This window comes from Eschrichtius robustus, chromosome 1, assembly GCF_028021215.1.
Source record: "Eschrichtius robustus isolate mEscRob2 chromosome 1, mEscRob2.pri, whole genome shotgun sequence".
Taxonomy (NCBI): Eukaryota; Metazoa; Chordata; class Mammalia; order Artiodactyla; family Eschrichtiidae; genus Eschrichtius; species Eschrichtius robustus.
The window spans coordinates 149,566,820-149,592,172 of NC_090824.1; the positions used below are offsets into that span (position 1 = coordinate 149,566,820).

General features: G+C 46.2%; 1 protein-coding gene across 7 annotated transcripts in view; it reads left to right on the forward strand.

Annotated features, from left to right (window-relative positions):
• The first annotated feature begins 1,296 nt into the window (after positions 1 to 1,296).
• Positions 1,297 to 25,353, forward strand: part of ADAMTS17 (ADAM metallopeptidase with thrombospondin type 1 motif 17) — a 346,090-nt gene continuing 322,033 nt past the window's right edge. For 6 of the 7 annotated variants that reach the window (XR_011075535.1, XM_068556841.1, XM_068556842.1 and 3 more), the window contains exons 1-3: positions 1,297 to 1,456; positions 1,923 to 2,293; positions 13,997 to 14,150. Coding sequence is in view for 6 of the 7 variants with exons in the window: in XM_068556841.1 (XP_068412942.1) it covers positions 1,378 to 1,456; positions 1,923 to 2,293; positions 13,997 to 14,150 (604 nt within the window). In the remaining variant the exon portion in view is untranslated. Of the gene's footprint in view, positions 1,457 to 1,922; positions 2,294 to 5,226; positions 5,408 to 13,996; positions 14,151 to 25,353 lie in introns of those variants that run through there. The other variant, XM_068556843.1, reaches the window with a different exon arrangement.

Genomic DNA, 25,353 nt, shown 5'->3' on the forward strand with positions numbered 1-25,353 from the left:
GTGGAGGCTTCCAGGAACTTTAGATGCCCAGCAGTGAGTGGCAGCCCCTGGAGCAGTGGAGGGTGGGGTCGACAGAGCAGGAAATGATTCCACCAGCCATACCCCAGGGAAACACAAAGCAGCAAGTTTGCAGTAGTGAGAACGCTAGACTTTATTGAGAATCAGTGACACAGTCCACTCATAGGGTTGATTAAATGTCATGAAAGCTGGACAGTGCTCTCCTCTGGATTCCTTCTGATGACATGTAATCCTTGTGATGAATTTTAGATTCTGAGAGGCCCTCAGCAGAGTCCAATAGGAGTGCTGTAGCCCCTCTGCGTTGAGAAAACAGAAACAGGCAGGACAGGGAAGGAAGGGGAGAGACCTGAGAATGGTTACACTTCAGTTCATTCTGTTTTGTTTTGTTTTCTACAAGACGTTCCTCAGGAAGCTAAGGGAATTACCTTTCTTGCAGACTTCAGTTATATCCTGGTGGGAAAAGAATGAACTCACTCTGTTGCCAGAAGACTTGGGTTTGAGTCCGGCCTTTGCCACTTTGTGCCCGTTTCCTAACCTGTAACACCGGGCTAATGTTCCTTCCTGCCTGCCTTGGAGGGCTCTTGTTTGTAGTAAGCAGCACCAGGCCAGAAGTCAGGACCACAAATTCTAGCTCTTGTTTTGACAGAAACTCACTGGGTAACTTAGTAAGCTCCTTAAGCTCTCTCTCCCTCAGTTTCCCAGTCTGTAAGAGGGTGTGATCTCGCCTGTTCCACTGGCTTCCGTGAGAATAAAGACGACAGGGGGTGTGAAGGGTTTGCATAAACACTGCGCTTTGGAGGTAGCATCCGGCGCAAAGTTGCGCACATTGTGCATGAAAGTGCCCACCCACAAACAGCCAAAACTGGTTTTACTTTAGATGCAGAGAGAATGTGCTTTTACGGGTGAACTCGGTTGGCTAGGATGATTTCTGGCCTGTCTTCTTGGGAAGCTGAGCAGCAGGATCAGAGAGGGTTTCGAAAATGGGGACAAACTCTGAAGACCAGCCAGGTGTCTTCCCGGGTCCTCTGCTCCAGACGGCTCCCTTGCGCCACCTGGTGTCCAGTCCCCGCCACTGCCCAGAAACCACGTGTAAGAAAGTGCTTGCAACCTAACTACGCACCCTGGTTTAGACCCACACTAGCCAATAGAGAAGGGGGAGGCGGGGCAGGGGAAAGCGAGAGTCCAATCATCTCCCGTTTTCCGAGGAGAAGGCGGGGCTTGGGATTTACCACGTTGGGTTTGTCCGCAGCGCTAATTACTTTTTCCAAAGACTGGAGGGCTCACTCCGGCTGGCGCCGCCGCCTCGCGCGCTCCTACTCCGCCGCGACCGTCCGGGGGGGGCTGCTCCTCCCAAGTACCATGTGTGACGGCGCCCTGCTGCCTCCTCTCGTCCTGCCCTTGCTGCTGCTGCTGGTTTGGGGACTGGACCCGGGCACAGGTAGCGCTCCCTCTCCCACTGCCTCTTCTTCGCCTGTGCCTCTCGCGGCCACCTTCCTCCTGCCCTCCGGAGGCATCCTGGCGGCCTCCGCCTGCCCGTGCGGCCCGGCTCCGGCGGCGAACCGCTGACAGCTCCGGGGTCGAGGGGGCGCGGGCCAGGGCCGGAGGACTGGGCTCCGGGCGGTTGCCGGGAGGCCGCGCCGCCGCCGGTTGTCCGGACGCCGATGCCGCGGCCGCGTCCCCGGAGGTGGTCAGGCGGCCGCGCCGGAGACCGTTCCGGGGGTGGCGCGGGGCACGGGTGGAGGCTCTGGCTGGCATGGAGGTGCTGGGGCGAGGGAATGGAAGAGCGCGCCGGCTCGGGGCCGCGCTGTCTCCGAGCTGGCGCTGGATGCCCAGTGCTGGACCCCGCGCCCGGCGGGCCGGAGGGCGGGCCCCGCCGCGCTGACGCGTCTCCTTTCTCCCCGCAGCTGTCGGCGACGCGGCGGCCGACGTGGAGGTGGTGCTCCCGCGGCGGGTGCTCCCCGAAGACGTGCACCTGCCGCCGCTGCCCGGCGCTCCAGGGCCCCGCAGGCGCCGGCGGCCCCGCGCGCCCCCAGCAGTCCCGCGCGCCCGGCCCGGCGAGCGCGCCCTGCTCCTGCACCTGCCGGCCTTTGGGCGCGACCTGTACTTGCAGCTGCGCCGCGACCTGCGCTTCCTGTCCGGCGGCTTCGAGGTGGAGGAGGCCGGCGCAGCGGGGCGCCGCGGACGCCCCACAGAGCTGTGCTTCTACTCTGGCAGCGTGCTCGGCTACCCCGGCTCCCTCGTCTCGCTTAGCGCCTGCGGCGCCGCCGGCGGCCTGGTACTGCCCGCTCCCCCTCCGGGTCCGCCTGGCGATCTGTCGCGGCGCCTAGGGTGGGGGTGAGGGGTGGTCCCCTGGGAGGACTAGGATTGGGGTGGGGCCTCCGGCGTGCTCTGCCGGTGGCGGGAGAGAGCACCCCCAACATTCCAAAGGGTCTATGAGCAGAGGGCAAGAAAGGGGAAGCGACCTATTATCCAATGCCTTTCACTGGCCGTCCTAAGCCTCAGAGGTGCGCCAGGCCAGCGCCGATATGGGGTTGCATAGCGAGATACGCCGCAGCCCGCCCAGGGAGCACGTGTTCAGCAGAGATGAAATCCGTCAAGCCCCTCGACTGAGAGGTGCGCTTGACCCAGGTGTAGAGAGAACGCTATTTGCATCTGCACAGGTGTGTATGTGTGCGTGTCATGGGGAACACCTATCTATACGTGTATAGGCTCACCTATTCTTGGATGTGGGGATGGAGCATTGACCTCCTTTCTGTCCTTTTGAGTCTTTATGTACCTGGAAAAGGATATTTGGAGGGGTCCCCCGACAGGCCACTAACCTACTCTTCTTAGTTGAAACGTGAGAACCAGGAGAGGGAGGGTGTCTCTAATATTTTTACCTTACACTGCAAGCAGACATTTGTCTGGCACTCACCCTCAGCCAGGCCTGAGGAATGCTTACATTGGTGATGAGCAATGTCATCCCCAGAAGCTCCCTCTATGTGGCAGTAATTCCTTCGCCACCCCACCCTGCTGCATTTGCGGCACCCGTGGCAGTGCTCCGAGGGGCGGAGGAAGTTCTTGTGCGCCTCTACCCTGCCTGCGCTCACACTGGCTCACTTGGCTACCCTGGTGCCCAGACAAACACTTCCCAGCTTCTCCATCATGCCCGCATAGAGCGCAGATGGCTGGCAGATGGGCTGCCCCCACCCGTCAGAGCCTGGGATGGGCTCAGAGAATGTTCCTCTATCTTCTGGGGAAGTGGTTTCTGATATTCTTTTGTGTCTGTCCTTCCCTGGCACAAGAAACTGCTTCCACCACCTCCACCTTATCTTGCTCCACCGTCTAGAATTCTCTAGCCCTTATCCACATAGTGTGCAACAAGTTGGCACGAATCTGCAACAAAGCCAGAAACCCTGAGGGTCCAAGTCTTTATATGAGACTTCTGCTCTCTTTCCAGCAGTGTAGGGGAACTTGGGGAGTAATTCCCAAGACTTGGCCTTCACCAGTTCCCCTTTTAGGATTTTTTGAGTCCTCATCAGAATGTGATCTCCTTTTGCTGGGCTGGGAGAAATTGGCTTCTTTGGTTAAACAAGGAAAATGGACCGTGGAGGGGGCCTAGTAGGAGCTAATGTGGAACAGGGGTGGGGAATGTGGGCTATGGGTGAGGAGGCTTAAGTAGGGGTGAAAAAGGCTCAGGTCACCGAAGGACTCGGGTCAAGGCTGTATCATGTTCTGGGAGGGACTGGAAGGCCCACATCATTTTTCCTGTTTTTGCCAAAGTGTTTAAAGTCTAGGTCACATCACTGTACTGAACATGGAAACATCTGAATCCCATTTGCTGCGGTTTAGTGAGTTTCTGTAGAGGTCAGAGTTTATACTTCTTGGTGTAAAGTTTCCAGCAAGGCGCTATCTGTGAAGGAGCTGAGGATGGAAATCTGGATAACATTGATTTAAAATCCTCGGAGTGAGTGCTGGGCCCTCTCACAGATGGCATATGAGCAGGGAGAGTTCCCTTCTGTCCTCCAGGTTTTCAGGAAGACTGTCCTTCCCTTTGGCACCATGTGAGGGCGCTGTGCTTTAGATAAAGGAACGAGGCCAAGAGGCTGAGTTCAGTGTGTGCCAGCTGTGGAGGGACCTCTAAGACTTTAGATTTTAAATTTCTGCTTGAGCAGACACTTCTGTTGTTTAGTCTGCCTTGATCATCCCATTTGTGTAAGCTGGACATTGGACATTTCTTCCTAAGTATACCCTATAGAGAAAGGGCAGAAGGCCAGGAGGCCAGAGACAGCAGGTGATTTGGAATGGACCTCTTGGTGGCAAGGTGGTCCTGCCTTTCTAGAAAAGAAAGCAACAGGAACATAGGCTAACCAGGTTTGCATCGCACTCCACCTTACTTTGATTTTGGTTCCCCAATGTGCTTGAGACAGTTCAGCTGGGCGGTAGTGTAGTGTTAGTCCTTCTGGACCACGGTGGAAGCACCATAGAGATGTGGCACGTGTGTTGTGTGTTTTTGAGGACTGGCTCAACCACGAGGTGTAGGGGAGGAGTGATGCCCAGTAGATGAGTTTTGGTGCCCACAGTTGGGAGCATTCCAAAGCCTCCTTGTGTCTAAAGAATCATGTAGAGCAGGGGTTGGCAAACTTTTTCTGTAAAGGACCAAGTAGTAAACATTTTAGGCTTTGCAGGCCATATGGTCTCTGTCACAACTACTCAACACTGCCCTTTTAGTGCAAAAGCAGCCATAGAAGGTAAAGAAACAGATGGACCTGGCTGTGTTCAATAAAACTTTATTCCGATGTTGAGTATGAATTAAATCCTGCTGCATCTCACATCTCCAGAATGGCTTAGTGAGGAGTGTTGCCTGCGGGGCAGGGCATGCAGGCTCTGTTCCCTGTGCTGTCTGTCTCCAGAGACATTTGGTACCTGTTTAAAGGAGATGCATGATTAGATCATTACTTAAGTGTTTATGGGTCAGGGGAAGTAAATCTCATGCTCCATTTTGCTCCCTCCCCACGCCCCGCTTTTGACAGGGGGCAGAGGGGCGGGTCTATGGCATTTACCCTGTATCTTATCTTGAAAAGCTGTGCAAGCTGCACTTTTTGGATCTTCAGAGACCATGGGCTCAGGTATTAACTGTTTTATGTTTATGCATCTTCATTTTATTTACATTTCAGAGAGTCCTCAGACATAACATAGGTTTTTGGAAGAGTTTCTGTAACCGTATAACTTCAAAGCGATGAACTTTGGGCATATGAGGAAGGTATTTTTCCTCCCAGAGGATTTATGTGAGTTTGGATCAGCTGCCTCGTGTGAATGGGACCAGATCATGGAAGGCCAGCAGAATTCGAAGAAACTTCAGGTTAAAGTTCACCAGAGCAGGCAGTGGAGGTGGAACTTCGGAGATAGAGTGAGTGTCAGTCTCTGAAAAGACTCTCTATGCTGCTTGTCTGAAATGAGTGGTTGGAGGGGCTGTTTTCATCCCCACACGTGAGGAGAGGTGGACAGAGAGGAGGGGTCTGGTCTGCTGAGCAGTGGCCACTCTTCCTTCATGAATACTGAGCTCAGGGGAGTCCACCGCCCAGAGTCTGTCCACTCCTTCTTGGCTGAGGCCGCGGCCTGCAGGGGTGCACTATGGGTGAGATGTTGGGACCAGAGAGGACACCCAGGAGCTCTGGGCTGTGGCCCATTTTCCAGGCCACCCTGGAGGGACAGAAGGTCAGGGATAGTCCCAGCGTGCCTTCTCTGGAGTCACAGCCATGCTCCGCAGGAGGCTGGCTTGTGGTCTGTCTCACCCAGGCTGCTCACTGGGGTCCCGATGGCCCAGCTGCCCTGGCTCTGTCTGGTGCCTGACTGCAGCGCAGGGGGCCCTTGTGGTAGTCCTTCACCTGTGCTGCTCCCTACAGTCTTAGTTCCCATAGCTCTTCCTCCCAGTCTGTTTGGGAGCTTTTGTAAGAATGCTCACCTTTCCCATAGGGGAAGAAGTGTAGTCTAGGTAAGAACAGGGGGTGCTGAGTCCAGCCAGGCAGTGAGCAGGTGGCTTAGAAGAGTTGGGGGACCGCGTTCTCAAGAGGGCAGCCTGACTTCAACGATGAAGGAGCTGGTTTGGGAGGTTGCTGCCTTTCCTTTTAGAGCTACCCAACTCACTTTTCCTTGACCCAAAATTGCCCAGCTTTTTAATGCAACATCACTTGATCACTGACAGCTGAGTAGGAATTGGTCTTGGCAAGAAGTATGTGATGTGGAGACCATTTGAAAGGGAGCAAATAGACCAAACCACGTTATCCTGCATCATTATATTGATACAGGTGTGGGGAAGGCACATAGTCCTTAGTCATTCATCAATTAATATTACTGAAGAATTTATCATGCACAGCATAAATATATTTGGAAAATGCAAAGTATATTTTTTAAAGCTTTGTAAAAAGAAACAATTGAGTGGATGTTAAGGAAAGTAGGAAGGGAAACAACAGTTGAGAAATTTGGGGTGTGGAAGAATTAAAGGGGAGAACTTGGAGCAGAGAATTCTAAGGCCTGCCACCGCCTCCTCTGGAAGGACGTTCACTCTGCCTCACGGTGACTTTCTATACCCATCACTCATGGGCATCAGGTTGCCCATGACTGTCACCTAGGATACTTAACCCTACCTCATTATTTACCTAGGGTACGTAACTAGATTTTCCCACCTGAACTTTTATTTAGTTGGCAACATTTTAAAAAAGAAAAAGAAATACAAGATGGGACGATGAACTGAAGACGTCTTCTTAGACTGATTGCATTCTTGGAGCTTATTTCCTGAACTCTGAGATGCTGCAGCTGCCTGACGTTGGATGTGTGCAACAGGAGATGTTTTTGCAGCCAGTGTGTCTGAGGGAACCACTCGGAGTCAGCGGTTAACCTTTCCCCGTGCACACTTCTGCACATGGGCACACAGATGCACTGTCACGCTCCTGTTCTTTAGCAAGTGAGACTGCACAGCCGTTCCGGGCTGTGATCCTGAGCAAGTTGCTTACCTCCTTTGAACCTCCCTGTCTGCAGCCATACAAGGGTAAATAACATTGGCTTTGTGTGGCTGTTGAGAGAATGAAGTAAGATGAAGTCCGAAATCATTTAGTGAGAGCCTGGCACATTAACGCATTGAAAACACATTTCTTCTCTTGCCCCACAGGCCATTCCCAGACTTTTCCAGTTATAAATCAAGCAATCAGTCAACATAGTTGACTAAATGAACAGATCATTATCACACAGCTGCCATGTGTAGGACCCGCTGGTAGGCTCCCAACGAGCCTCAAAGAGAAATACGATGTGGGCCCTGTCTCAGAAGGCAGTCCGGGTTTGCAGGGGAAGGAAGGTGTGCTGGAGCCTGCAGGGTGGCTGGTGGGGATAGCAGGGGGTGGTTCTGGGGTCTGATGGGGTGGGGCAGGTCCTTCAGGTAGAGCTGAAGGGAGTGGGCCTCAGGTTCTAGGTGGGAGGAGTGATGGCAAAGCCTCCTGGCCAGGTCCTTCCCGAGGTAAGGGGCCCACGAGCCAACTGTGGGATGGAGATGGGTGATGAACTGAATGGACAGGTGTCTGGATTAGATGAGGCGGGGCCCTGGGTGCCAACTTAAGGCATTTAGAATTTATCCTAGACCAGTAGTTCTCAACCTTGAGCTGGCATTAGTGTTCCCTGTGGGATTTGCTACACTGATTGCTGGGCCCCACCTCCTGGGTTTCTGATCCAGTCCGTCTGGGGGTGGGCCTGAGAACTTGAATTTCTGACACGTTCCCAGTTGCTGCTGCTGCTGTTGGTCAGGGACCATTTTGAGGATCACTGGCCTAGAGGCAATGGGGGGGGGGCATTTCTAGCTACTGACTGGGGAGGAGCCCCTGGTCGGAGAAGTGTGGGGAGGACTGAAGCAGGAGAGCATTTGGAGGGGTGAGGTGATGGGCCTCAAGCCTTGGATGGTGGAAATGGAAAGGAAGGAAGACTACATGAGAGGGGGTCTGAAGGAGGAGCTGACAGTCTGTGACTAACTCTATCTAGTGATGGGAAGGGGGAGTCTGGCTTTGGAACGAAGACCAAGAATCTGTGTTCAGGCCTTTGACATTTGCAGAGGCAGCAGCAGGATTTTGAAAAGGGGGCTCGATGGCACTCTGGGAGGGGCAGGGGGACTCCCCCTGGAGGTTGGGAAGCCCTTCACACCTGTGCCAGGTTGAGGATGCTCCTTCCCTGGGACAGGTTTGAGCCCCCCAAACTCTGATGAGGCCCCCCAGAAAGTCAGAGGCAGGTGCAGGAGGGCCTGCAATCACAGGATCGTTTTTCCTTCCTGAGAGCAGACTTGCTCCGCCTCTCCAACCACCTATGGTCACCTGTCCACGGGGAGAAGGCTACCTAAGACCTGGTCCAGTGAACCCAGGAGCCGCAGTCTCCTGAAGAGGAGAGGCTTGGAGGGCTCCCTGGGCACTGAAATCCCAGAGTGGCCTTTGTAGGATGGTGAGGTCAGCAGTCACGAGGCAGGTCCCCTCAAACGGAGGACAGAGCATCAGATGGTTCCAGAGCATGGATACAACAGGGTTTCTTTATCTTAAAAGCATTTGCCGCATTATGCTGAGAAGTTGTGCTCATGTTAGGAAGTGGTACAAATCTTTCTGACCTTCACACATTTTTCCAGCTGCAGGAGAGCTAGTCCTGCTTCAGGGGGTGAGGTGGGATTAACAATACCCTGTTTATAACGCTCTCTTAAAGCAGCACAGAAACCCTTCAAAGCCAGCTTCCAGAACAAAGAGAATTGAAAGGGAACCACTCAGAACTGTCATAATATCAGGTTATACCTGATACACTTTATTTGACCCAAACTTCTTTAGTAGGATACCAAATTTTAGAAGATGTAAGATTTCTCTTCTAAGAGCACCATTTCATTGAGGATTGTTGTCTGCTTTAAAACCAAGTGGCCTCAGGGCTTCCAGTCCTGTCTGCCGTAGGCATCTAGTTCCCCACAGTTCTCTTCAGATGGAGTTTGCAGCTCTCTTGCATCTAATGCAACCTGAGGCTTTTCCTCGCTGCCATCTGTGGAACAGGGAGGCCTTGGAAGAGCATTTCCCTGTGTCTCACTTCTCAGCATAGATGGTGACCAGAGGAATAATGCAAACCCAAGCAACCCTGCTTAGCTCTTGGGGCTACAGGGCAGCAATGTACTAGAAGCCAGGGCAGAGCTCCACAGTCAGAGGAAGGCCCAGGTTGGTGCAGGTAGTCTGCATCCAGGGTACTTCCACGTGCTGGAATCAAGCATCTCTGGCACCCAGTTAAAAGCTAGGGAAGTGGTTCTTGACCCTGGCTGCACGTGGAAATCTCCTGGTGAGCTTTAAAAAAATAGCAGTGCCTGAGTTTCACCGCAAGGGATTCTAATTCACATGGCCTGGAGTGGGGCCTGGGCCTGAGTTTTCAAAGCTTGCCAAGTGACTGCAGTGTGCAGCCAGGGACGAGGACCTCTGAGCAAGGGGGACTGCGGGAAGGCCATGCTAGTGCCTTCTATTCCAAGCTGGTCCAGTCCAGTTCATTCCATTCCATTCAAATCCATTCCATTACAGTCCAGTTCACTCACATTTTCTTGAGTAACTGTTATGTGGCAGACGTTGGAAAAATAAGAAGGCATAATTCCGATCCTGCCTCAAAGGAACAAACTACTTTTTAGGTTGTGACAGATGCCCCATAACACAGGGGGTAGTGGGCTGGGACATAGAGTGCCAGGGAAGGGGGATTTTTTTTTTTTTTTACCGGGGAGAGGGAAGGGAGAAGGAAGGTCAGGGAAAGATCAAGAGGGCTGAAAAATTTTTATCCTGGGCTGAGATTGTGTGTGTGTGTGTGTGTGTGTGTGTGTGTGTGTGTGTGTGGCACGGGGGGAGGGGGAGGTGGTGACAAGCGGCACTTTTCAACAGAACGTTTTATCACTGTGATGACCCGGTGAGTATTAGCGAGGCTTCAGGGTGCCTAGTGACAGCACTTGGAGGGGGCAGGGGCAAGTTCCTTCCTTGTGGTGGCTCCTGAGGGGGAGGGCTGTGCCCTGCCCCCTCCCCCCAGGTGCTAGTCTTGGCCACAGGCCAGCTTGAAAGTCAGTTCCCAAGAGGGCAAGTGGCTGCCAGGTAGAGTATAGGCCATTAGTCCATGTGTCTGTCTCTCACCAGCATTGCCATTCTCTTTCCTGAATGGATGGAAACCAGCATGTGGGTTCCTCCAAAAAAGACCTTCTAAAGCAAAACCTCCCCCAAGGGGCTGGACCATGCTTGTGTGTGTGCATGTATGAACCTGTAGGCTTTCTCACCAAGGTGAGATTCTCCCTATATTGTGTCACATTAGAACTACTGGCTAACTGGCCTTTACCCTGCGACTTGTATGCTAGGCTGAGTGAATGATAACTGGCTTTGAAAGTGCTAGACTCGAGGGGGCCTTTAACCTCCCAGAGCCTGAGCATTTCAGGAAGACTCTGGCCCCTGTCAGGGTTGAGCGTGTCCCCCAGGGAGCACGGCCCTCCTACAGCTTGGGGCCCATCCCATGCACTGTGCTGTATCTGCCAACGTTATTTCAACCACAGACGTTTCCACTGACGGTCATCAAGGACTTCTGCACCGAGGCTTTCTTTTTTTTTTTTAATTTACTAATTAGATTTTATTTATTTATTTTAACATCTTTATTGGGGTATAATTGCTTTACAGTGGTTTGTTAGTTTCTGCTTTATAACAAAGTGAATCAGCTATATGTATACATATATCCCCATATCCCCTCCCTTCTTGCGTCTCCCTCCCACCCTCCCTATCCCACCCTCCCTATCCCACCCCTCCAGGTGGACACAAAGCACCGAGCTGATCTCCCTGTGCCATGCAGCTGCTTCCCACTGCTATCTATTTTACATTTGGTAGTATATATATGTCAGTGTTACTCTTTCACTTTGTCCCAGTTTACCCTTCCCCCTCCCTTTGTCCGCAAGTCCATTCTCTACATCTGTGTCTTTTTTTAAATTAATTTATTTATGTATTTATTTTTGGCTGTGTTGGGTTTTCGTTGCTGTGCGCAGGCTTTCTCTAGTTGCGGCAAGCGGGGGCTACTCTTTGTTGTGATGCGCTGGCTTCTTATTGCAGGGGCTTCTCGTTGTGGAGCATGGGTTCTAGGTGCATGGGCTTCAGTAGTTGTGGCACATGGGCTCAGTAGTTGTGGCTCATGGGCTCTAGAGCACAGGCTCAGTAGTTGTGGTGCATGGGCTTAGTTGCTTCGCGGCACGTGGGATCTTCCCGGACCAGGGCTCGAACACATGTCCCCTGCATTGGCAGGCGGATTCTTAACCACTGCGCCACCAGGGAAGCCCCTACGTCTGTGTCTTTATTCCTGTCCTGCCCCTATGTTCATCAGAACCGTTTTTTTTTAAGATTGCATATATATGTGTTAGTATATGGTATTTGTTTTTCTCTTTCTGACTTACTTCACTATGTATGACAGACTCTAGGTCCATCCACCTCACTACAAATCACTCAGTTTCGTTTCTTTTTATGGCTGAGTAATATTCCATTGTATATATGTGCCACATCTTCTTTATCCATTCATCTGTCGTTGGACAGTTAGGCTGCTTCCATGTCCTGGCTATTGTAAATAGAGCTGCAGTGAACATTATGGTACATGACTCTTTTTGAATTATGGTTTTCTCAGGGTATATGCCCAGTAGTGGGATTGCTGGGTCATATGGTATTTCTATTTTTAGTTTTTTAAGGACCCTCCATACTGTTTTCCATAGTGGCTGTATCAACTTACATTCCCACCAACAGTGCAGGAGGGTTCCACTGAGGCTTTCTATACACACAGCTCTGGTGGATCTGCACAGCCTCCCACAGCCACTCTCTGCCTCCACTTCTTCAATCTCCCCAAACTATCATAGTGAACAAACTCAAGTTTTAACTTCAAAGGAGAGGGGAGAAAGCCATGCTTCCCGGCAGGTCATGCAGTGCCACTTTAAGACAGTTTTATTTGGGCAGTAAAATCTCTGAGTTGTTCTTGGCAGAAGTTCTAATGAAATAGAAACCTTGAAATCTGCTTACAGCAGTTAAGTACCGTCTCAACCCCTGTTTTGGGGACTAAATGTTGTAGGCGGTCTTATTAGTGGATCTGATTTATTTTCAGAGGACTGGTATTGATGCATCCTTTCAGAAGGTAGAGGAGTCTATATCATTTGGTTTGAGTGAGCTCTCTACCTGAGACCTGAGGAATTGCTGAGCTGTGGTGGAGAGCAGTGCTTCTCAAAGCCTGGTCCTCGGGCACGCAGCATCAGTATCACCTGGGGACTTGTTAGAAATGAATGTTCTTGGTGAGTATTCATGACCTCCAGGTGATTTTGATGCACACTAGAGTTTGAGAACTACTGCTTTTAGAAAGTAGTGTCGGGGCTTCCCTGGTGGTCCAGTGGCTAAGACTCCTCATTCCCCATGCAGGGTACCTAGGTTCGATCCCTGGTCAGGGAACTAGATCCCATATGCCACGACTAAGAGTCCACATGCCACAACTAAGACCTAGCACAGCCAACTAAATAAATTTTTTTTTTTTTTTTTAAGAAAAGAAAACAGTGTCATGGCTTTTAGAAAATAGTATTGGAGAGAGAGAGAACAAAGGATGTTCGTGACAGCCTAAGACAGATTGGCCCAATCTCCTGAATCAGTGCTAGCAAAGGTGGTCCCGACCATGAACGCAGAGCAGGGGCTGTGGACTGCAGGGCCCAGTGTGCAAACACAGATAATTCTCAGCCCTGGCCCAGTCAGGATCTTTGTGAGCAGTTTACCTTGTTTTGTTGATGTCTCAGAAGAGAAGTTAGCAGCAGGTATCCTGGGGAAGGAGGGCAAATTGTTTTAATTCTGTTAGCATTGGTTCCAAATGAAAGGAAAAGTTCTCTGCATTGTGTATGTATTTTTAAGAATTAATATTCACTCTATTAAAACGACAAATTAAGAATTCCAGTCCTTAAGTTTTTCGTTCAATTAACAAGTCATATTCTATTTATAATCTAACAAGTTTTTGAAATTCCTTTTAAGGGGCCTTTGGATAACATTTAATCCTATTTACAAATTGGTGATTAACAACGTTTAAACCTTTAAAACTGTGTGTAGAAATTTACCATATTCAATTTCATTTTCAAGTTCTTTTGTTGTCTGATTAAAAAATAAACCCTTTGCAAGTACTTAAATGATTCTAATAAATAATGAGTTAACTAGTTTTATAAACATGGGAAGTCTTAAGTTCTCTTATACAGTTTGATACTGTTTATAAGCCTAATAAGATTTTTAAATTACAGGTCTAAATCATTGCTGTGCTTTAAATTAGAATCACAAATTGAATCCATTAGATACTCTGCCAAGTTCTCTTAAACACTGAAAAAAATCTACAAATCCACTATCACAAAACTATCAACACTACAGGTCTGACTCCATCCTCTCTATTTAATTCTAAATATTCCCCAGGAATAAGATATATTTTTTTCCCGTTAAGGATATAATCGTCGTTCATTCCCAGCACTTTTGGAGGTACCTCCTTAGGTGGACTTTTAGGGGATGATTTAAAAAATAGGTTTTTAAATGGGCTTTAATTAGAAATAAGTGTATAGGAGCAGGCAAACAAAGGAATCTGTTCTCCCTCCCCCCTGCTGCAGCAGGGGCCCCAATAAAGCCTTGCCTGAAAAAAATATTAAAAAAAAAATTAACACTAAAGTAAGATATCTTTGAAAGTGAACCCAGAAAATGGGTGCTGTTGCGCCCTGTCCCCCCTCCCCCCGCCTTCTGTCACCTGACCCCCAACACAACTGCTGGGTGAGATGTTTCAAGTCATGCAAGAGCTCATTCTTGGACTCCGTAAATTGGTGCAACCTGCAAAGAAAAAGCCCAGGCATGGGAAGCAGGCCAAGCTAGGTGGCCTTTCCACCCTCTGGCTCTGGGGTCGTGGGCAAGTGTGAATGAGGATGACTGACAACTGTTTTCCTCTTTCTGGGCAGGTTGGCCTCATCCAGCTTGGGCAGGAACAGGTGCTAATCCAGCCTCTCAACAATTCCCAGGGACAAGAGCATCTGATCAGGCGCAGATGGTCCTTGACACCCAGCCCCTCTGCCGAGACCCAGATATCTGGGCAACTCTGCAAGGTCCTAACAGGTGAGTCTGGGAAATAGTGTGAATGACTCACAACACAGGCCCTTTTGGCTTTTGGTGCCATTGCACATCCCTAGACCATCCCCATTGCTGTGTCTCCAAGTGTGCTGAAATCTTGTGAGCAAGAACTTACCTTTCCCTGTATTTTGAAAGCTTTTTTTATTGCCCATAAGGCCACTTTCTTTTCATTTCTATGTGTATTAATATCAGCGTTTCATGTGTAGCAGCCCTTTGAAAAAGGCGTTTCTAGAAAGAACCCAGGATCTCTTTTGTGTAGTGTCTCAATTTTATGGATCTGGAGCAAGTTGAGGCCTGAAAAACCTCAATGGTTTATTGTTATCAAGCCCGAGGTTGGTGGCAGAGCTAGGATGAGAATTCCTTCCCTTGGCACCCTGGCCAGAGCTTGCTCTCCTTATACAGTGGTCCTCGGTCTTGTCTGCACTAATTAGAGTCACCTGGGGGACCTATGAAGCAGTGGTTCTTAAGAGTGTGGCCCCAGCAACATCAGCATCACCTGGGACTCTGTTAGAACTGCATGTTCTTTTCCCCACCCCCCCACCTCCTGAATCAGAAACCATGGGCGTGGGTCCAGGTAAATCTGATCATGCTTAAGTGTGAGAGCCACTGCTTTAAAAAATGCCATGCACTAGCCAGTCCCCCCAAATCCTGATCTGATTGGTCCGTGGTGTGACTTGGGTGTGTTTTTGAAGGTGGTTCTAATAAGCAGCTTGGGCTGAGAACCCAGGGTTCTTGTATTCTGTGCCTCTGTTTGGGCAACCTCTGGTTTATCTGTTAAGTGTTTAAGGACATTTCACCATGCTGTGTCACTAGCAGTCTGCCTGTGAGTGTCCCTTGATGAAGATGATATCCTGCTGCTCACAGGTGTCACATCCTCCCTGGAGAGCATGGAACCCATGGCTGAACTTTGGGAGTTGTTCTTTTGTAGTTTAAAGACTTTGAATAAAAGTATAGTGTCTCAGTTTAGTATTCCAATGACCTTGGAAGTAAATCGATTATATGACTGTCTTTTAGAACAGCTTTGTTATGTATAAGCGAGCCCTGCAGCTTAGTTCCGCTGGTGCATGCAGTCCTGACCCTATCCACATAGTCACCCTCCTTAGCCTAGTCTGCATTCAGCAGGGAGGTATTAGAGGTGATTTTGCTGGATCAGGGTCATCTCTGCAACTCCAGGAGAAAGAATGCCACCATACATTAGGGTTTTGCTGTGTTCCTTCCTGCACCCTTACAAAAACAGGAAAGAGGTCTCAGCAAAAAATTACTTGTAACTAAAAGTTACCCCTTAATAGGAAGCAGGGGTTTTGGTAAGTCCGATGATTGGTTGTGTGTTTGGGCTTGATGTTGGTGTGTTATTTTAAACGTTAGCCAGCTGACCCTATCTGGGTCAATCGGTGGATTGTTTTCTCTCTCTCCTCTCAAAGTAAATGACTAGTGGTCATTCTAAATCTTTGTGCATTTTCTGCAGCTGATCTGACCATATTGTTTCAGAGGCAGGGGGATGACTCTAAGGCAGAGGTTCTCAGCCCTGGCTGTCCATTGGCATCAGCTGGGGAACTTTAACAACTAGTCACACCCAGCTCCTGCCCCCAGAGAGCCGCTTTTATTGGTCTGGGGTGCAGCCTGGGCATCTAGCGATTTGAAACCTCTCCAGGTGGTTCTAACGTTCAGCTGGTGCTGAGAACTGCTGTGCTAAGTTTCAGACGTGATTAATAGCACCTGTGGGCCATCGGAAGTGGGTTTTCTCAGGTGAGAACCACCAAGCAGGGCCACACAGTGAAACCCAAGGACAAATATGTTTTATTCCTACTTTCCCTTTGCTCCAGCCAGTGCTCGTCAGCTGCTAGTCAGTGACCAGAAACCCCGGGTGCCTGTGGATGATATCATGGAATATTTGTCTAATTACCAGCTGCCATCCTCTTTAGGGGTGTGATAGCAAGGATAGCTGACAAAATGATAAATTGTGTTTGTGTTTGCATTTTTGTCCCTAAGGCTAGTTTGGAGGCACTCTTCTGAGAGACTGTTTTGCCTTTAGTGAAGGAAATAAAATGAACAAAACCAGGGGGTTTATTCCCAGCCCCCAAATCTCACATCAGCATGCTCTGCCATGCAGGAGCAACATGTATATTTAAGGTGGTGCCAACTCAAGCTCTGTCCTGGGCAGGAACACAGACATAGGAGAAAGGTATAGACTTTGCTTCTGGTCCTTCTTGCTTTGTGTGAAATAGTAAACTTTGTTGCTGTGTTGGGAAAGACAACAGGCCTTCTAAAAGGCTTAGCTAATAAGCAGTCAATTAGGCCCTATCTAGTTTGGATTAACTTTCAAACATTGGGGGTTTAGAAACTGGGAAAATTAATTTACTGGGACTCCAGCAAAATACATTCTTGAAGTTTCCTGGAAAGATTAATCAGATTAATCCACGATTTCCCATGGGAACATGTTCTTTATGGCTGGCTGATCATGGCAGCCATAGGTGTAATTGTGCCTTGTCATTGATCTGTGTTATTCCACCTTGGACATGGCCTTGGGGTAGCCAGCTGGCTCACACAGGTGAGGAGCAGTCTGATAACTCTTTCTCCTCCATGAAGCACTCAATTTACCTGCGAGCTGAGTCTGGGTAAGCTGCCATGTTGTCTTGGGGGATAGAGGGACTGACACAGGAAAGGCCACCTGGGAGGAATCACTGCCTTCTCTTTGGTACTATAGAGGTTGCATTTCTAGCAGTCTTCGGGGCTTCCAGAGAGGGGACAGATGGATCCTATTTCCTTTACAGCTTCTTACTCTAGGACCTTATAAATTAATTTAAAAAATATCACTCCAGCTTGGAACTTCGCATGAAAATATGGAGGCTGTGAGCCTTTTTTCTTTTTCTTTTTTAAAAATTATTTATTTATTTATTTATTTTGGTGAGCATGAGTTTTTGAAGATATTTTTGGCTGTTCTCAAACACTAAAATGGTACTTTGGATATTTTGAAATGTTTCTTGATTTTGTTTTTTAATATTTTATTTATTTATTTTGGCTGTGCTGGGTCTTCGCTGAGGCATGCCGACGCTTAGTTGCGGCATGCGGACTTCTTAGTTGCGGAATGCATGTGGGATCTAGTTCCCCACCAGGGATCGAACCCGGGACCCCTGCATTGGGAGCGCAGAGTCTTACCCACTGGACTGCCAGGGAAGTCCCTGTTTCTTGATTTTTAGAGTGGTTATTTTGACTTCAAAACTTTTTGTCTGCCTGCTATGCTTATTTTAATTTCTCCATTCAGATTCAGTTTAGAATCTTCCCACTAGCATTTTCGTGGTTTTTAGTAACAATTTGAATCTCTTCTCATCCACTATGGTAGATGTAACATGTGGATGGTTGAAGTAGATTGTAAAATAATGAAACTAGTTTCCTATGAGGCACTGTCAAAGTAGGAATCCTGCAACGTTTTGCATGGTGGTGGGCTCTTTAGAACGCAAATACACCAATGCCATTCAGCAGTGGTGCCTGTGAAGTCACTGATGTTTTCTTTATAGTTTGTTTTGTTACGATTGTTTTAAAAAACAGTGCAGTAATTTTATAGTATTGTTTCATTAATTTATAGCATTCTGAAGTTAATTTTAGTGAGTAGAGGATACCATAACGATTCAGAAATTGTGTATTGCCAATTTATGCAAGAATTTGCATGTGTAATAATATCTGTATATACTCTGTAATAAATAAATGGTTGGGACTTGTGTTTTGTGTCACTTAAGATTCATTTGGTTGGAAATGACAGAAATCAAACTGGCTTCAATACTAATGACATCACTGCCATGGGCTCCTGGAGCTGAGGAGCAGAGCAGGAGGTTGGACCTCAGGTCAGCCTTGGCCACAGCAGTTCTGTATCTGACAGCTTTGTCCTCAGCTGGCTTCTCTTCTGGTGATAAAGAGGCAACTGGGCTGAGGAGATAAACTCTTCTGTTTAATCAGGGTTGACTTGGATCATGACTTGAGTTCCTTTCAGTTCACCACTGGTTTCAGGCGTCTTGAGGCAAGAGTAGAAGAGCTTAGCTCAGTCCCCACATGACTATGGAGATGTCACTCTGCCTTCCATCCTTGTCCTGACTTCCTGAAAGTCAGGTAAAAGTCTGGTAGAAGAGATTCAGGACACCTCTAATCCAGATAGAATCCATCATTCCAGCCCATGTGGTTGATAAGACTGGCTGGTTCCTTCCAACTTCACAGGGTCCTCATCAGATGCTAATTAACTCCTCATCCCACCTGTGCCTGGGATAAACATGGCTACTGGTTTTTGCTCATTAGGAAGGGCTCAATCCCTCTGAAATTTAGTTCCTCTAAACTTCTTTGAGACCTTAGCTCTCCAGTGGGTAAAGCAAAATATGATTTCGTTGTTTATCCAGTGTTTTTTGTTGTTTCAGTGGTGGTGATGGTCTTCCATGTTTTTCTGCATCTTAAGTGGAAGAAGAACCCAAAGGAAATGGAATTAAATTTGTACTTTGAGTTTTTTCATGTTAATATTTTAAGTATGTATTCACATATAAAAATATTAAATCCAAAAAGAGACACCAATATTTTAAGAATTATTATTCCTGGAGAAAGAGAAAGAAGAATGATGGTAGAGACCCAACTCTGTCTCCCTTGCGTGTGACCCCAGAAGTGTCCCTTGGCATCTCTGTGCCTCTGTATTAGTTTGCTGGGGCTGCTGGAACAAACTACCACAGACCTGGCAGCTTGAACAACAGGCATTCACTTCCTCACAGTTTTGGAGTCTAGAAGTCTGAGATCACTGTGTGGGCAGGGTTGGTTTCTTCTGAGGCCTCTCTCCTTAGCTTGTAGATGGCAGTCTTCTTCCTGTGTCCTCTTATGGTCTCATGGTCTATGCACGTCTGTGTCCTAATCTCCTCTTCTTTTAAGAATGTCAGTTATATTGGATTAGAGCCCACCCTAATGATCCCAATTTCACTTAATTACCTCTTTAAATCCCCTATCTGCAAACTCGGTCATATTCGAAGGTACTGAGGATTAGAGTACACAGTTCAGCCCACAATGGCCTCTGTTTTCTCATCTGTAACATTGATATGATGCAGGTCTTGTCTGCTTCTCAGGGTTATTGCTGAAGAACACAGAGGTGAGAGGGTGATGGTACTGCTTCCAGCCACATTGGTGGGGGGAATGTTCATAAGAACACTTACAAATGCCTAAGAGGCAACAAACAAACTTAGAGGAAATTAGAAATGGGCTGTATAAAGGGACCCTTTCTATAAGAATAGATATCATAGTTGGCTGGTCATCATCTATTCACAGTTTTTTCTTGATAAATAGGAAAGGAGCTGTGTAGACTCAGGCAACTTTAGAAAGGACTGGGCCACTGAGCTTCAGTTTCATCATCTGCACCTGACTAATACCATCTACCTCTTGGGAGTTTTGTGAGTTTTAAATGAGATAATGCATACTTGGCACTTAGCAACTAACAAATATTAGTTGCAGCTGCTGTGGTTATAATTATGATTTGTATCCCCATTCTTTAATATCAGAGGACCACTTCAGTGCCCTTGTTCTGTATTAAGTGGGAAAGAAAGAGAAACTCTGTGAGAGCACTGAGTGAAAGCTAAAGGTTCTCATTATTATTCTTGAATCTGTCATTCTTGCCTCTTGAGAAAATCTGTAATGCAATCAGGGAATCTTAGTGTTTCCAGACTGGAAGTTACCCTTAAAGGTCATATGCTCTCATTTTTGTTTATTCAGTCATCAAGTATTCATTGACCCTCTAGACAATGAACATACTGTGGTGGGCATGACACAGCATGGTCCCTGCCTCCAGGAAGCTCATAAGGGAGATAGAAGTAAACAAAGGTAGCAGGTATAAATTATTTTTGTAAAATATTTAAAACGGGGAAAAAAAGCACAAAACAAAAACTGAAGGCCCACATACCCAGTATTCAGACTTAACCCATGTTAGGATCTGGTCACATCTGCTTTGGAACATCTTTTTCTTGAGAGAAACTAACATTTATGGATATGAGTGAGTATCCTTCCACCCCACCCCTTATCATCCCTCTAGCTTACTGTCCAGAAGAAACCACCATCCTGAGGTTGGTGTGAATCCTTCCTATCCATGTTTTTTTAAACTATTATGGCATTTGTGATATATAGTCATAAACTGCATGTTGTGTTGTTTTGTATGTTTTAACATTTACATAAGTGGCTTCGTACTGTGCAGTTTGCTTTTATCACTTACAATAACGTTTTTTAGGTTTATCCATGTTCCTTTTTTTTTTAACATTCTCTAGATTTAATCAAGTTGCTTTTTTCCTAACTTTTTCAGAATACTTAGCTCATTAAACTTTACTCTTTCTTAATTTTTAATGTATATATTTGAGGCTATACATTTTCCTACAAGCATACTTTTAACTGCATACAAATTTTGATATGTAATATTTCCAGTATCCAGTTCTAAGTATTCTCCAAGTTCCATAATAGTTTTTTCCTAGAGGGGCAGTACAGTGTAGGTACTTAAGAATTTACAGATATGCCTACTGGGTTTGTATATATTTATTTATTTATATTTTTGGCTGTGTTGGGTCTTCGTTGCTGGATATGGGCTTCCTTTAGTTGTGGCGAGCAGGGACTACTCTTCGATGCGGTGCACGGGCTTCTCGTTGCAGTGGCTTCTCTTGTTACGGAGCACAGGCTCTAGGCACACGGGCTTCAGTAGTTGTGGCATGCGGGCTCAGTAGTTGTGGCTTGCCAGCTCTAGAGCGCAGGCTCAGTAGTTGTGGTGCATGGGCTTAGTTGCTCCACGGCATGTGGGATCTTCCCGGATCAAGGCTTGAACCCATGTCCCCTGCATTGGCAGGAGGATTCTTAAGCACTGCGCCACCAGGGAAGTCCCTGGCCTACTGGGTTGGAATTCCTGCCTCCACCACTTACTGGCTTGAATGACCTTGAGTAATTTATTTAATCTTTTTGTGCCTAAATTTCTTTATTTGTAAAAATGGTGATAATAATTGCATGTGCTTTATAGAATTATTAAGATGATTAGATAAGTTAATATATAATGCACTTACAACGTTTGGCACAAAGTATTCTCTATTATTATCTATTATCATTGCAGCTTTACATTTATAAATTTTTATCATGTGTTTTTGCCATTGTTCAAAAATGATTTATAGTTCTCTAGTTTAGCGGTTAAAGAATGTGGCCCATATCAACTTTTCCATCTGGTTCTTTTTTTATAGTTTCAGGATCTCTGCTGAGATTTCCTATATTTTCATTCATCAAGAGCATATTTTCCTTTAAGTCCTTAGGCATGGTGGTAATAATTGCTTTAAAATTCTTGTCTGCTCTTCTAACAGCTGGGTCGTCATGGGATTTTTTTTCTCCATTTATTGTCTTTTCTCTTGCAAATGGGTCACATTGTCCTAGTTATTCATATGTCAATATGAATAACATATGGAATGTGTTCTGGATGTAAATGTAATATTTTGAAGTGGATTCTATTCCTCTGGAGTATTTTAGCTGACAGTTAATTTTCTTGGACTCAAACTGGAAAATTTGTCTCTCAGGCAGCATCTCAAATCTCAGTTCTGTTCTTTTATCCTTAGCTAGAGTCTGTTCCACGTAGGGATCGTTTAGAGAGTTTGATATAGTTGATATACAGAATTTTGGGCTTCCCCTTCTTGGAGCTCTCCTTTCTAATATGCCCCCACTTAGTTTCTAGTCACTTCTGTGCTCTGAACTCTGTCCTTTGGTTCTTTAGGCCTGAGGATTGTGGGCATTCTCTTGGAGTATAAGCTACCCTATAGCACTGACCAGGCCTGCCTTCAGTCCCCTGTGCTGTTCTGTTCTTCCAAGCTTTGACTCCCCACCAACATCTTCCTGCATTGGCTTACTTTCCAGTAATCCAGTCAGTGGATTTTTGTATTTTGTTTAAGTTTACAGTTGCTCTCTACAGGAGGTTTAGGTCTGTTAGAAGCTTGTTGGCCATACTGCATTCCTTATGATATTGATTCTTTGGTAATGGTTGAGATTTGAATTGTGGTTTAGAACATAGCTATTTTTGTTTTAATAAATGTTTTATATGTAATTAAAAGAATGTGTATTCTTTAATTATTGTGAACAGCATTTTATATATGTTCATTAGTTCAAATTGTTGTGATCTCAAATCATTCATATCCTCATTATTTTTGTCTTGCTTGACTTACTTGTTTTAATTAGAGGTATATTAAAAATCTCATAACTTATTGTAGTTTGGCATATTTCACCCTTTAATTCTATCAATTTTTGCTTTGTAGGTTATGAGGCAGTATTGTTTGTTGCATACAGGTCTAGGAGCTGTATTCCTGGTGAATTATTTCTTTTATTATCGTGTAATAGGCCATCTTTATCCCTGGTAAAGCTTTTGGCCTTCTAGCTATTTTCATCTAATATTAGTATTACCAGTAGTTTTTATTTTCCTCATTGTTTGCCTGATTTTTCTTTTTCCTTAGTTTTAATTTCAATCCTTCTCTATAATGATGTTTTATATAGTTTCTTAAAAGTAATATGTATCTGAATTTTAAAAAATGTCCAATTTAAGAACATCTGTCTTTTCATTGGCAAGGTTAGTATTTTTATATTTATGGTGTTACTGATATAATTACATGTATTTCTACCATCTTATGTTTTCCATTTACAATACCATGCTTTTTCTTTGCTTCTGTTTCTTTTTGTTGTTGTTTTCATTTCTTTCTGTTGGTTCTACCAGCTTTTCTTTATTCCCCCTTTTTTCTTCCACTGGTGTGAAAATTTTATAATCTATTCACTTTTTTTGTTGTTGTTACCCTAAAATTAAAAAAAAAAATTGTCCTAAGGAAGTCTAAAAGTATCAGGTGTCTTTCATTCATAATACAAGAGCCTTCAAATGCTTTCATTTTCCTTATTATTTTTGTTAATTTAATTATATATTTTTGTCCCCTCCCGTTTAATCATCATCATTATATATTCTTCCAGTTAAAATATTTAGATTTATTTATATATTTACCAACTTATTTGCTCAGTATTATTTCTTGCAACCTATGTCTCTGTATTTAATGTCCTTCTTAAAGAACATTTTAATCAGGGTTTCTGAGTGGTTACATTATTATCTTTGTTTTTCCAAAACTGTCTTTATTTCACTGGTACTCTTACTGATGATTTAGCTGAATATAGAATTCTAGGTTGAGTCTTATCTTTTCTTAACACTTTGAAGATCTTATTCCACTGTCTACTATTTTTGCTACAAAAGGTATTTCAACTTTAGATTCTGTGTAAATAGATTCTGTCTTTTCTCTGTGCAGGTTTAAAAAATGTTATTATCTTTGTGTTCTATAGTATATCTATGGTGGGTTTCCCATACTTAGCCCATTTGGGACTCATTGTGATTTTTGGATGTGAGGATTCATGGCTTCTGTCAGTTCTGGAAAATGCCCAGCCTCCATCTCACTGAAGAATGCCTCTTCCCTGTTATCTGCTTATTCTTCTCCTGGGACCACTAGCTGATGTGGACCTTCCTAGTCTTTCGTCCATGTTGTGTAATTTCTTTTCATGTGTTTGGTCTCTTTATCTCTATATTCTGTATTCTGGGTAATTCTTCTCATTGGTCTCCCAGTTCACCACATTTCTGTTAAATTGGGTCTAATCTCCACTTAGTCCACCTAGTAAGTTTTTAATTTTAGTGATTATAATCTATACATCTAGAAGTTATATTTCATTCTTTTCCAATTCTCTCTGTCCTTTTTATAAGTGTCTTGTTCCTCCATTATGATTTTATTTTTCCTTTCCTTTATCACTTTGGTTATTTTTAACATAATTATTTTAAGTCTTTTCTGAATTATTCCACTTTCTGAATTTCTTGGGGTCCTGATCTTCCTGTTTGTTGTATTTGCTCACTCTCTTTTAAACTGGACCATTTTCCTATGTGGATTGTAATTTTATGCTGTGAGCTCAGTTTAGGCTGATGTGTCTCCTCCTCTCATAGCCCCCACTACCCCATCTTCTATGAGAGTGCTCTATGTTCTGGGCTACGGAAGAATCTTCACCGAGTAATTTTACATACCTTTCTGTCCGATGCCCCAGGACCTTTTCACAAGTACAAACATGATTTCTACTTTAGTGTTTTTCCTTAGGACATCTATACCTTAAGAGTGATGCATATTTGTGCGTGTGGCACAGGCTGGGGGATTTGCACTGGAGGCTCACCTACATTCCCCTGGCATTCAGAGCTCTGAACAGAGACAGTCTTCCCTGTACTTCCGTGTGCCGAGTCACGCTGGGGTCTTGGCCAGATCTCTTTATCTTGCTGTGGCAGGTAAAGCTGGCCCTTCACCTTTTAGGCTAGTATTTGGGCCTAATGTCTGTGGGCCTCTCAGAGCACTTGTTTACTATTCCAAGTACGACACTTCTCAATGTAGTGGCCATCCTTGATGATGGGGACCTTCCAGAGAGGCCGTGGCTCCTGAGGCACAGCTCAGTGGTGCTGCCTGCCCCCACCCTGGGGACTGCAAGCATGAGGTGCCTCCCTGTGGCTCAGAGAACCCAACCAAACCCCCTGCTCCCAGGATGGAGAAGTCACCCCCTCTGCTCTTGCTACTTCAGCTCCTGCCCCTCGTCTCAAGGGCACCCCTTCCCCAAATGCTATTCTTTTAGGGAGCCAAGGTTTCAGATACTGTGGCCGGAATGGCAGCTGTGCCCAGACATCTTCCACCTGTTACCAAGTCCAAGCTCTCTCTGCTCACCGCAGGACAGGCCAGTAAATCGGAGACATGTTGAGGCAAGGAATACAACTTTATTTGTACAGCCGGCAGACTGAGAAGATGGCAGACCAATGTCTTGGAAAAACCATCTTATCGGGGTCTGGATGCCACTTTCTTTTATAGCACAGAGAGGGGGAGGAGATGAGGAAGTAAAGTAAAAAAGCCTTAGGTTTTGCAGATGTTCCCTGGAATGGCCAGCCTCGGGGAGGGGATGTGCTAATTTCTTCTTTCTTGCAACCATCCATAGGTGGACAGCTGTCAGGATGCTTCCCTGAAAGGGGCAGGGTTCCCCGAGGCAGGTCATTATGTATAGACTGTATCCTTTTAGTAAACAAAAGCAGCAGAAAGCAAAGGTTAAAGTAAAAGAAACAGATCCATCATGTAGTCACATTTGGCTCTTCCCTGTTATACACCTTGGGCCCTACAAAGTGCCC